General features: G+C 44.8%; 1 protein-coding gene across 1 annotated transcript in view; it reads left to right on the top strand.

The window, feature by feature from the left end:
- The window catches only part of LOC311148977 (histone-lysine N-methyltransferase 2C-like), a 130,276-nt gene that overhangs the window by 38,678 nt on the left and 78,557 nt on the right, over positions 1-13,041 (top strand). The window contains exon 11 of the mRNA XM_084186032.1: positions 988-1,119. Coding sequence (XP_084042158.1) covers positions 988-1,119 — 132 coding nt within the window. The remainder of the gene's footprint in view (positions 1-987; positions 1,120-13,041) is intronic.

Consider the following 13,041-nt stretch of genomic DNA (forward strand, 5'->3'; position numbering starts at 1 on the left):
CAGGCATATAATGAATATGACTTGGAGAGAGAAGAAAGGCTTTTGAAAACAGCAGTCAGCAAATTATACCTGAATTGGCATTTTGGTGATGAGAGGAAGCTGGCCGGGGCTAACTGAATTAATCCCCAGCCCATTCATCAGAACCTGGCTCTCAGAGTGCAAGCAAGGGCTAATGATGATATTAACCCTTTCCTGCTCACTCTATATTTGGTCCTCTATATTTAGCTCACGCAGCGGGCGAATTTTCAAGCCTTGCCTAGAGGGAGCTTTTCAGCAGCTGCTTGACACGTCACATAAAACTATGTTATAATGTTGTCATGACTGTACATGCGTTTATGACAATGCACATAAATATAGAAAGATTAAATTAACCTTGTTCTGAAGTGTGAAGAAGTATATATCAGCATTTACAGTGAACTATGGTTGTGATCAGGTACTAGGGACAATTTTGATATGTCTGTATGTGTTATAGCCAACCACTCTAAGTGCAGTACATGTACCTCATGAAATATGAATGAAAAGTCAGCCTTAGACTAATCATGTGTATATACAGTATGTACATTTGTGCATTTCCCATATGTAAAAGATATATACATCAATCATTAAACAAATCCTGGAGATGCCACTCATTTGCATTTATAATCTGAGAAATACTGTTAAAAGGGTTATCTCTAAAATGGTTTAAGTGGTTCATTTTGAATTCCAACATTAATGTACATGTGGCTCCTCATCCAGATGTCTTACTCTGACACCAGGCCCACCAATATGGTAGATCCATCAAAGATGCATTGAGGGTTTTGTGGGTCAGTAGTATGTGTAGGGCTGGGTCATGTTCATTAAGAACCAAATGGGAGCAATAGAGCGGGATTATCAAGAAATTCTCATTTTAGTTTACCATTGCAGAAAGTGTTTTCCGTTGCGTGTCCTAATGAACAAGACCCTGGTCTGTGGTCCTGATTTTAGTGACGTGGTTGTGTTCCATTCCAGAAGGGGACCTCCTGATGGACTATGACATCAAGTCGGACTCCAGTCTGGAACGGGAGCCCGTCGATGACGACGCCAAGGGGGCCAAGGGCGCCGACGGCAACAAGAAAAGGAAGAGGAAACCTTACCGGCCCGGTAAGTTTAACATTCAAAACTTTGTCCATAGGCCTCCCGAGTGGCGCAGCGGTCTAAGGCACTGCATCGCAGCGTTAGAGGCGTTACTACAGACACAGGTTAATTCCCGGGCTGTGCCTCAACCGGCCGTGGCCTGGGAGTCCCATAGGACAGTGAACAATTGGCCCAGCGTCGTCCGGGGGAGGGTTTGGCCGGTGGGGCTTTACTTGGCTCATCGCGCTCTAGCGACTCCTTGTGGCGGGCCGGCTGCCTGCGGGCTGACCCCTGTCGCCAGTTGAACAGTGTTTCCTCCGGCACATTGGTGCGGTTGGCTTCCGGGTTAATTTGGCGGGTGTTAAGGAGCGCGGTTAGGCGGGTCGTGTTTCGGAGGACGCATGACTTCGCCTCACCTGAGCCCGTTGGGGAGAAAAAGGGGGTAAAATACAAATAAATAAATAAAAAACGTAAACTTTGTCCATGTTTGAGTTTAAAACTGAAATGTGTATTTTGGCTCTGCGACAGCACAGCATAAACTGTACATATACAGTGGCTTGCGAAAGTATTCACCCCCTTGGGATTTTTCCTATTTGGTTGCCTTACAACCTGGAATTAAAATTGATTTTTTGGGGGTTTGTATCATTTGATTTACACAACATGCCTACCACTTTGAAGATGCAAAATATGTTTTATTGTGAAACAAACAAGAAATAAGACAAACAGAACTTGAGCGTGCATTGTCCTGCTGGAAGGTGAACCTCTGTCCCAGTCTCAAATCTCTGGAAGACTGAAACAGGTTTCCCTCAAGAATTTCCCTTTATTTAGCGCCATCCATCATTCCTTCAATTCTGACCAGTTTCCCAGTCCCTGCCGATGGAAAAACATCGGCAGGGTGTTCTCGGGGTGATGAGAGGTGTTGGGTTTGCGCCAGACAAAGCGTTTTCCTTGATGGCCATAAAGCTCAATGTTAGTCTCATCTGACCAGAGTACCTTCTTCCATATGTTAAGGAAAGTCTCCCACATGCCTTTTGGCGAACACCAAACGTGTTTGCTTATTTTCTTCTTTAAGCAATGGCTTTTTTCTGGCCATTCTTCCGTAAAGCCCAGCTCTGTGGAGGGTACGGCTTAAAGTGGTCCTATGGACAGATACTCCAATCTCCGCTGTGGAGCTTTGCAGCTCCTTCAGGGTTATCTTTGGTCTCTTTGTGGCCTCTCTGATTAATGCCCTCCTTGCCTGGTCCGTGCGTTTTGGTGGGCGGCCCACTTGGCAGGTTTGTTGTGGTGCCATATTCTTTCAATTTTTTATAATGGATTTAATGGTGCTCCGTGGGATGTTCAAAGTTTCTGATATTTTTTTATAACCCAACCCTGATCTGTACTTCTCCAGAACTTTGTCCCTGACGTGTTTGGAGAGCTCCTTGGTCTTCATGGTGCCGCTTACTTGGTGGTACCCCTTGCTTAGTGGTGTTGCAGTCTCTGGGGCCTTTCAGAACAGGTGTATATATACTGAGATCATGTGACAGATCATGTGACACTTAGATTGCGCACAGGTGGACTTTATTTAACTAATAATGTGACTTCTGAAGGCAATTGGTTGCATCAGATCTTATTTAGGGGCTTCATAGCAAAGGGGGTGAATACATACAGTGGGGAGAACAAGTCTTTGATACACTGCCGATTTTGCAGGTTTTCCTACTTACAAAGCATGTAGAGGTCTGTAATTTTTATCATAGGTACACTTCAACTGTGAGAGACGGAATCTAAAACAAAAATCCAGAAAATCACATTGTATGATTTTAAAGTAATTAATTTGCATTTTATTACATGACATAAGTATTTGATACATCAGAAAAGCAGAACTTAATATTTGGTACAGAAACCTTTGTTTGCAATTACAGAGATCATACGTTTCCTGTAGGTCTTGACCAGCTTTGCACACACTGCAGCAGGGATTTTGGCCCACTCCTCCATACAGACCTTCTCCAGATCCTTCAGGTTTCGGGGCTGTCGCTGGCCAATACAGACTTTCAGCTCCCTCCAAAGATTTTCTATTGGGTTCAGGTCTGGAGACTGGCTAGGCCACTCCAGGACCTTGATGCTTCTTACGGAGCCACTCCTTAGTTGTCCTGGCTGTGTGTTTCGGGTCGTTGTCATGCTGGAAGACCCAGCCACGACCCATCTTCAATGCTCTTACTGAGGGAAGGAGGTTGTTGGCCAAGATCTCGCGATACATGGCCCCATCCATCCTCCCCTCAATACGGTGTAGTCGTCCTGTCCCCTTTGAAGAAAAGCATCCCCAAAGAATGATGTTTCCACCTCCATGCTTCATGGTTGGGATGGTGTTCTTGGGGTTGTACTCATCCTTCTTCTTCCTCCAAACACGGCGTGTGGTCCCAGCTCTCTTCAGGTCATTGACCAGGTCCTGCCGTGTAGTTCTGGGCTGATCCCTCACCTTCCTCATGATCATTGATGCCCCACGAGGTGAGATCATGCATGGAGCCCCAGACCAAGGGTGATTGACCGTCATCTTGAACTTCTTCCATTTTCTAATAATTGTGCCAACAGTTGTTGCCTTCTCACCAAGTTGCTTGCCTATTGTCCTGTAGCCCATCCCAGCCTTGTGCAGGTCTACAATTTTATCCCTGATGTCCTTACACAGCTCTCTGGTCTTGGCCATTGTGGAGAGGTTGGAGTCTGTTTGATTGAGTGTGTGGACAGGTGTCTTTTATACAGGTAACGAGTTCAAACAGGTGCAGTTAATACAGGTAATGAGTGGAGAACAGGAGGGCTTCTTAAAGAAAAACTAACAGGTCTGTGAGAGCTGGAATTCTTACTGGTTGGTAGGTGATCAAATACTTATGTCATGCAATAAAATGCAAATTAATTACTTAAAAATCATACAATGTGATTTTCTGGATTTTAGTTTTAGATTCCGTCTCTCACAGTTGAAGTGTACCTATGATAAAAATTACAGACCTCTACATGCTTTGTAAGTAGGAAAACCTCAAAAATCGGCAGTGTATCAAATACTTGTTCTCCCCACTGTATGCACGCACCACTTTTCTGTTATTTATGTTTTAGAATTTTTTGAAACAAGTTATTATTTTCATTTCACTTCACCAATTTGGACTATTTTGTGTATGTCCATTCCATGAAATCCAAATAAAAATCCATTTAAATTACAGGTTGTAGTGCAACAAAATAGGAAAAACGCCAAGGGGGATGAATACTTTTGCAAAGGCACTGTAAGGCATCATTAAAGTGTAAGGGACACCAATGCGCATGGAAGGGTCCCCTTCCATAGGTCAGCACAGACCCTGGATCAGTTTTGTCTCTGAACTCCTGTGGGTTGAGGTTCAGATCGGGGAAAATGAAGCTGTTCTTACAGCAGCTCTTAGGAACATCTTATGTGTAGCCCCATTAGGAGAAATGAGAAGATGGGAGAGGGGATATTGATGGGGATGAATGGACAGGGGGAGAGAGAGAGAGGGAAGGAGAGTGGTGGATGACGGCGGTAGGAAGAGAGGGGGATGGAGAGAGAGGGAGGGAGGGATGGAGGGAGCAGATTTATGGGAGATGGAGAGAGGATGTTGATAGGGATGAATGGACAGGAGGGAAGAGAGGCGGAAGGAGAGTGGTGGATGGCAGCTGGAGGAAGAGGGAGAGAGGGATGGAGGGAGCAGACTTATATGAGATGGCGAGAGGATGTTGATAGGGATGAATGGACAGGAGGGGAGAGAGGGAAGGAGAATGGTGGATGGCAGCTGGAGGAAGAGAGGAGGAGGAGGACGAGGGCGAGGGATGGATTGATGGAGGGAGGGAGAGCGAGGGATGGCGGGAGAGCGAAGGATGGCGGGAGAGCGAAGGATGGAAGGAGCAGACTTATCCGAGAGGTTCATTGACTGAAATAGCACGGCTGCACACTCTCTGGACCTTTAGAGAGCAGTGCACCGTGGGATGCTTCTTAAAGGCTCACTGTGTGAAATTGACAGCCATCCCTCAGCTTTATACAAACCAAGTGGCGGTTCTACCGTTTATTTTAATTGTATTATTATGGAGTGGGCCTTTCAAGTGGAACTTACAGCATTGTAGCAACATAAAATATTAAAATCTGTTCATATACACTCCCAGGAAGGGTGACATTTAAAAAAAAATATATATATATATATATTTTACATTTTCTGAAAAGCAAGCACTTATATATCCTCTTTCAATTGGGAACTTTACAGTCCTATTGATCAAACAATCATAAAAAGGTAGGCTATCTTTCCCTATATGCACATCAACAATAACAAGATCAACAACTAATGCTAGCCAGAGCAAGATGAGCTAAAATCTAATGAATGAACATTAGATAAACCCTCTCAAACTTTTTCAGCTAGTTGGCCGTCAAAGTTGCACTGATAAACAATGGGGAACATCCTGCTCGTCCTTCTAAGGTTTGCCTGCCAATGCATGCGTTGTCCCAACCAAGCACCCAAGCTTACTGGCTAAAGTTGGCTAGCTTGCTAGCTAGCTACTTCCGACACAAATGAGAGAACACGTCACTCTGGCCATTTTACTTTCCCTAGCAGAGCTGGTTAGGCTGTTTACATGTTATCTGGAGCGTTCATCACTTTTTGCCTGCGTTTACTGACACCGATCATATTCAGTGGGTCTTGCTCGTTTGTAAATTCATCAGTTATTCTGCGCTCTGCCACACTCAGACGAGTGCTCTGAAATCGGATTAGATAGCTAGCCAGAGTGAATTTGCGAACTCAATAGATATGCTAACTGGATAACAGTCAATTCAGCATAGCTAGCAAAGCAATTCACATTTCTTGCTAGCTAACCAAATGACACATGCATCACTAGCTGTGCAGCCACACAAAAACGATACGAGGGGGGAAAAGTCAGTTACTCACCTACTCCTCCATTGACATGACGTCCTCCTAGCATCTAGCTAGCTATCTAGCTAACGTTAGGCTCTGTGTTTTTAGCTTGCTACATAAATAGATACGCTAGCATGGCCTAAATAACATTCATCTGTTTTTGTCCAAAAATAGTGAGTCATTGAAACTGTGCATCCCGAATGGAGGCAGCAAACAATGTACCAGGCCAGCTGTGATTTACAACCTGATAGCAATATTTTTTGGACTACCAAGAAATGTGTTGGTGAATTACATTAATCATGCATTGAACTGCATCCATCTATTCTGCCAACAATATCTTAGTGTACGTCATGGAATGTTGAGTCAAATAGAACCTATTTTTAAAACCTCTTATAAAGTTGGTTTTTTAGCATAAACTGGGAATTTGATATTTTTTACTGCAATTATGATTGTCTGTTTCTTATCTGCAAAGTAGTTAAAACGCTGTCAGTTCCACTTTAAAGGGGCAATATGGAGTTACTACATCAATTTTGGACTTAAACATTAGATGTAAACCCATTTGATTCTTGAAGAATATAACTTAGTTCAACTGACACACCCCATCAGAATCCAAAATTTAAGATTATTTTACAATTTTTTTTGTAAACATGGTAAATGTAAACAAACACTATAGCCTCAAAACATTGTTAAAACAATATTTTTTCTATCATGGATGGTCAATCCTTACATCCTTATCAAATCTAATGTTATTTGTCACATGCGCCGAATACAACAGGTGTAGGCCTCAGTGAAATGCTTAGTGAAGCCCTTAACCAACAATGCAGTTTTAAGAAAAATAAGTGTTAAGTAAAAAATAGTTAAGTAAAAATTAAAAGAAATAACAAATAATTATAGAGCAGCAGTAAAATAACAGTAGCAAGGCTATATACAGGGGGTACCGGTACAGAGTCAATGTTAGTCGAGCTGGTTAGTCGAGGTAATTGAGGTGATATGTACATGTAGGTAGAGTTAAAGTGACTATGCATAGATAATAAACAGAGAGTGGCAGCAGTGTAAAAGAGGGGGTGGGTACAATGCAAATAGTCTGGGTAGCCATTTGATTTGTTTTTTAGTCTTATGGCTTGGGGGTAGAAGCTGTTAAGAAGCCTTTTGGACCTAGACTTGTCGCTCCGGTACCGCTTGCCATGCAGTAGCAGAGAGAATAGTCTGTCTAGGGTGGCTGGGATCTTTGACCATTTTTAGGGCTTCCTCTGACATCGCCTGTATAGAGGTCCTGGATGGCAGGAAGCTTGGCCCCAGTGATGTACTGGGCCGTACGCCCTACCCTCTGTAGTGCTTTGCGGTCGGAGGCTGAGCAGTTGCCATACCAGGCAGTGATGCAACCAGACAGGATGCTCTCGATGTTGCAGCTTTAGAATTTCTTGAGGATCTGAGGGCCCATGCCAAATCTTTTCAGTCTCCTGAGGGGGAATAGGCTTTGTCGTGCCCTCTTCACGAATGTCTTGGTGTGTTTGGACCATGATAGTTTGTTGGTGATGTGGACACCAAGGAACTTGAAGCTCTCAACCTGCTCCACTACAGCCCCGTCGATGAGAATGGGGGCGTGCTTGGTCCTCCTTTTCCTGTAGTCCACAATCATCTCCTTTGTCTTGATCACGTTGAGGGAGAGGTTGTTATCCTGGCACCACACGGCCAGGTCTCTGACCTCCTCCCTATAGGCTGTCTCATCGTTGTCGGTGATCAGGCCTACCACTGTTGTGTCGTCGGCAAACTTAATGATGGTGTTGGAGTCGTGCCTGGCCATGCAGTCATGGGTGAACAGGGAGTACAGGAGGGGACTCAGCACGCACCCCTGAGGGGCCCCCGTGTTGAGGATTAGTGTGGCATATGTGTTGTTAACTACCCTTACCACCTGGGGGCGGCCCGTCAGGAAGTCCAGGATCCAGTTGCAGAGGGAGTCGTTTAGTCCGAGGGTCCTTAGCTTAGTGATGAGCTTTGAGGGCACTATGGTGTTGAACGCAGAGCTGTAGTCAATGAACAGCATTCTTACGAAGGTGTTCCTTTTGTCCAGGTGGGAAAGGGCAGTATGGAGTGCAATAGAGATTGCATCATCTGTTGATCTGTTGGGGCAGTATGCAAATTGGAGTGGGTCTAGGGTTTCTGGGATAATGGTGTTGATGTGAGCCATGACCAGCCTTTCAAAGCACTTCATGGCTACAGACGTGAGTGCTACAGGTCTGTAGCTGTTTAGGCAGGTTACCTTAGTGTTCTTGGGCACAGGGACTATGGTGGTCTGCTTGAAATATGTTGGTATTACAGACTCAGTCAGGGACATGTTGAAAATGTCAGTGACGACACTTGGAGTTGGTCTGCACATGCTCGGAGTACACGTCCTGGCAATCCGTCTTACTCACATCGGCTACGGAGAGCGTGATCACACAGTCGTCTGGAACTGCTGATGCTCTCATGCATGCTTCAGTGTTGCATGCCTCGAAGCGAGTATAGAAGTAATTTAGCTCGTCTGGTAGGCTCGTGTCACTGGGAAGCTCGTGGCTGTGCTTCCCTTTGTAGTCTGTAATAGTTTTCAAGCCCTGCCACATCCGACGAGCATCGGAGCTGGTGAAGTACAATTCAATCTTAGTCCTGTATTGACGCTTTGCCTGTTTGATTGTTTGTTGGAGGGCATAGCAGGATTTCTTATAAGCGTCCGGGTTAGAGTCCCGCTCCTTGAAAGCAGCAGCTCCACCCTTTAGCTCAGTACAGATGTTGCCTGTAATCCATTGCTTCTGGTTGGGGTATGTACGTACAGTCACTGTGGGGACAACGTCATCGACGCACTTATTGATGAAGCCAGTGACTGATGTGGTGTACTCCTCAATGCCATCGGAAGAATCCCAGAACATATAATAATAATAATAATATGCCATTTAGCAGATGCTTTTATCCAAAGTGACTTACAGTCATGCGTGCATACATTTTTACGTATGGGTGGTCCCGGGGATCGAACCCACTACCCTGGCGTTACAAGCGCCATGCTCTACCAATTGAGCTACATATTCCAGTCTGTGCTAGCAAAACAGTCCTGTAGCTTAGCATCTGCGTCATCTGACCACTTCTTTATTGACCGAGTCACTGGTGCTTCCTGCTTTAGTTTTTGCTTCTAAGCAGGAATCAGGAGGATAGAATTATGGTCAGATTTGCCAAATGGAGGGCGAGGGAGAGCTTTGTACGCGTCTCTGTGTGTGGAGTAAAGGTTGTCTAGAGTTTTTTTTCCTCTGGTTGCAATTTAACATGCTGGTAGAAATTAGGTAAAATGGATTTAAGTTTCCCTGCATTAAAATCCTCGGCCACTAGGAGCGCCACCTCTGGATGAGTGTTTTCCTGTTTGCTTATGGCCTTATACAGCTCATTGAGTGCGGTCCTAGTGCCAGCATCGGTTTGTGGTGGTAAATAGACAGCAACGAAAAATATAGATGAAAACCTTTGGTAAATAGTGTGGTCTACAGCTTATCATGAGATACTCTACCTCAGGCGAGCAAAACCTTGAGACTTCCTTAATATTAGATTTTGTGCACCAGCAGTTGTTTACAAATATACACAGACCGCCACCCCTTGTCTTACCGGAGGCGGCTGTTCTGTCTTGCCGATGCAGCTGTATGTTATCCATGTCGTCGTTCAGCCATGACTCGGTGAAACATAAGATATTACAGTTTTTAATGTCCCGTTGATAGGATATTCGTGATCGTAGCGCGTCTATTTTGTTATTCAATGATTACGTTGGCTAATAGGACTTATGGTAGAGGCAGATTACCCACTCGCCGTCGGATCCTTACAAGGCACCCCGACCTACGTCCCCGATATCTCAGTCTCTTTCTCCTGCGAATGACGGGGATTTGGGCCTTGTCGGGTGTCTGAAGTAAATCATTCGCGTCCGACTCGTTGAAGAAAAAATCTTCGTCCAGTACGAGGTGCATAATCGCTGTCCTGATATCGAGAAGCTCTGTTCGGTCATAAGAGACTGTGGCAGAAACATTATGTACAAAATAAGTTACACACAACGCCAAACAACACACACAATAGCACAATTGGTTAGGAGCCCGTAAAACGGCAGCCATCTCCTCCGGCGCCGTTATATCTGTATATGAATTTTAGAGTGGTTCGATTTCTACAGGCCCATCCCTCAGTTTTTACCAAAACAGAGGTGAGGTGTCCTCTTTATTGTTTCAACTGCGAACTGACTGTGGAAGAGGGCTCTGTAAAAAGAACATTGACTCATATACTCAAAGGGATAATGTCCTTCTTAAAAAAAACACCCGGAAATTGTATTTTTATATATGACCTTTTCATTTGCCTATCTCTCTCTCTATATATATATATATATATATATATACACAGTGAGGGAAAAAAGTACACTGCTCAAAAAAATAAAGGGAACACTTAAACAACCCTAGATCTGAATGAATGAAATAATCTTATTAAATACTTTTTTCTTTACATAGTTGAATGTGCTGACAACAAAATCACACAAAAATTATCAATGGAAATCAAATGTATCAACCCATGGAGGTCTGGATTTGGAGTCACCCTCAAAATTAAAGTGGAAAACCACACTACAGGCTGATCCAACTTTGATGTAATGTCCTTAAAACAAGTCAAAATGAGGCTCAGTAGTGTGTGTGGCCTCCACGTGCCTGTATGACCTCCCTACAATGCCTGGGCATGCTCCTGATGAGGTGGCGGATGGTCTCCTGAGGGATCTCCTCCCAGACCTGGACTAAAGCATCCACCAACTCCTGGACAGTCTGTGGTGCAACGTGGCGTTGGTGGATGGAGCGAGACATGATGTCCCAGATGTGCTCAATTGGATTCAGGTCTGGGGAACGGGCAGGCCAGTCCATAGCATCAATGCCTTCCTCTTGCAGGAACTGCTGACACACTCCAGCCACATGAGGTCTAGCATTGTCTTGCATTAGGAGGAACCCAGGGCCCAACCACACCAGCATATGGTCTCACAAGGGGTCTGAGGATCTCATCTCGGTACCTAATGGCAGTCAGGCTACCTCTGGCGAGTACATGGAGGGCTGTGCGGCCCCCCAAAGAAATGCCACCCCACACCATGACTGACCCACCGCCAAACCGGTCATGCTGGAGGATGTTGCAGGCAGCAGAACGTTCTCCACGGCGTCTCCAGACTCTGTCACGTCTGTCACATGTGCTCAGTGTGAACCTGCTTTCATTTGTGAAGAGCACAGGGCGCCAGTGGCGAATTTGCCAATCTTGGTGTTCTCTGGCAAATGCCAAACGTCCTGCACGGTGTTGGGCTGTAAGCACAACCCCCACCTGTGGACGTCGGGCCCTCATACCACCCTCATGGAGTCTGTTTCTGACCGTTTGAGCAGACACATGCACATTTGGGGCCTGCTGGAGGTCATTTTGCAGGGCTCTGGCAGTGCTCCTCCTGCTCCTCCTTGCACAAAGGCGGAGGTAGCGGTCCTGCTGCTGGGTTGTTGCCCTCCTACGGCCTCCTCCACATCTCCTGATGTACTGGCCTGTCTCCTGGTAGCGCCTCAATGCTCTGGACACTACGCTGACAGACACAGCAAACCTTCTTGCCACAGCTCGCATTGATGTGCCATCCTGGATGAGCTGCACTACCTGAGCCACTTGTGTGGGTTGTAGACTCCGTCTCATGCTACCACTATAGTGAAAGCACCGCCAGCATTCAAAAGTGACCAAAACATCAGCCAGGAAGCATAGGAACTGAGAAGTGGTCTGTGGTCACCACCTGCAGAACCACTTCTTTATTGGGGGTGTCTTGCTAATTGCCTATAATTTCCACCTGTTGTCTATTCCATTTGCACAACAGCATGTGAAATGTATTGTTAATCAGTGTTGCTTCCTAAGTGGACAGTTTGATTTCACAGAAGTGTGATTGACTTGGAGTTACATTGTGTTGTTTAAGTGTTCCCTTTATTTTTTTGAGCAGTGTATTTGATCCCCTGCTGATTTTGTACGTTTGCCCACTGACAAAGACATGATCAGTCTATAATTTTAATGGTAGGTTTATTTGAACAGTGAGAGACAGAATAACAACAACAAAATCCAGATAAACGCATGTCAAAAATGTTATAAATTGATTTGCATTTTAATGAGGGAAATAAGTATTTGACCCCCTCTCAATCAGAAAAATGTCTGGCTCCCAGGTGTCTTTTATACAGGTAACAAGCTGAGATTAGGAGCACACTCTTAAAGGGAGTGCTCCTAATCTCAGCTTGTTACCTGTATAAAAGACACCTGTCCACAGAAGCAATCAATCAATCAATCAGATTCCAAAATCTCTACCATGGCCAAGACCAAAGAGCTCTCCAAGGATGTAAGGGACAAGATTGTAGACCTACACATTGTAGAGCACATTAAGGTCCTGGAGTGGCCTAGCCAGTCTCCAGACCTTAATCCTATAGAAAATCTGTGGAGGGAGATGAAGGTTCGAGTTGCCAAACGTCAGCCTCGGAACCTTAAATGTCTTGGAGAAGATCTGCAAAGAGGAGTGGGACAAAATCCCTCCTGAGATGTGTGCAAACCTGGTGGCCAACTACAAGAAACGTCTGACCTCTGTGATTGCCAACAAGGGTTTTGCCACCAACTACTAAGGCATGTTTTGCAGAGGGGTCAAATACTTATTTCCCTCATTAAAATGCAAATCAATTTATAACATTTTTGACATGCGTTTTTCTGGATTTGTTTGTTGTTATTCTGTCTCTCACTGTTGAAATAATCCTACCATTAAAATTATAGACTGATCATGTTTTTGTCAGTGGGCAAACGTACAAAATCAGCAGGGGATCAAATACTTTCTTCCCTCACTGTATAGTTCCTTGTCTGAAGTGTCACAGCAGTAGGCCACATCCCTGACTAGTGGATTTTCCACCTGCTAGATGTTGCTTCCATATCTTTTAGTGAACTGCACTCATATTTTTTCCTGATGGGATGCTTGTTATCCCGTCTGGACTTAAACATTTTGTCGCAGTAATGAAGTACACTGGACTGAATTCTGCTCGCTTGGCAGAACTCTGTT

The sequence above is a fragment of the Coregonus lavaretus genome (assembly GCF_964263955.1).
Source record: "Coregonus lavaretus genome assembly, chromosome: 2".
Classification (NCBI taxonomy): domain Eukaryota; kingdom Metazoa; phylum Chordata; class Actinopteri; order Salmoniformes; family Salmonidae; genus Coregonus; species Coregonus lavaretus.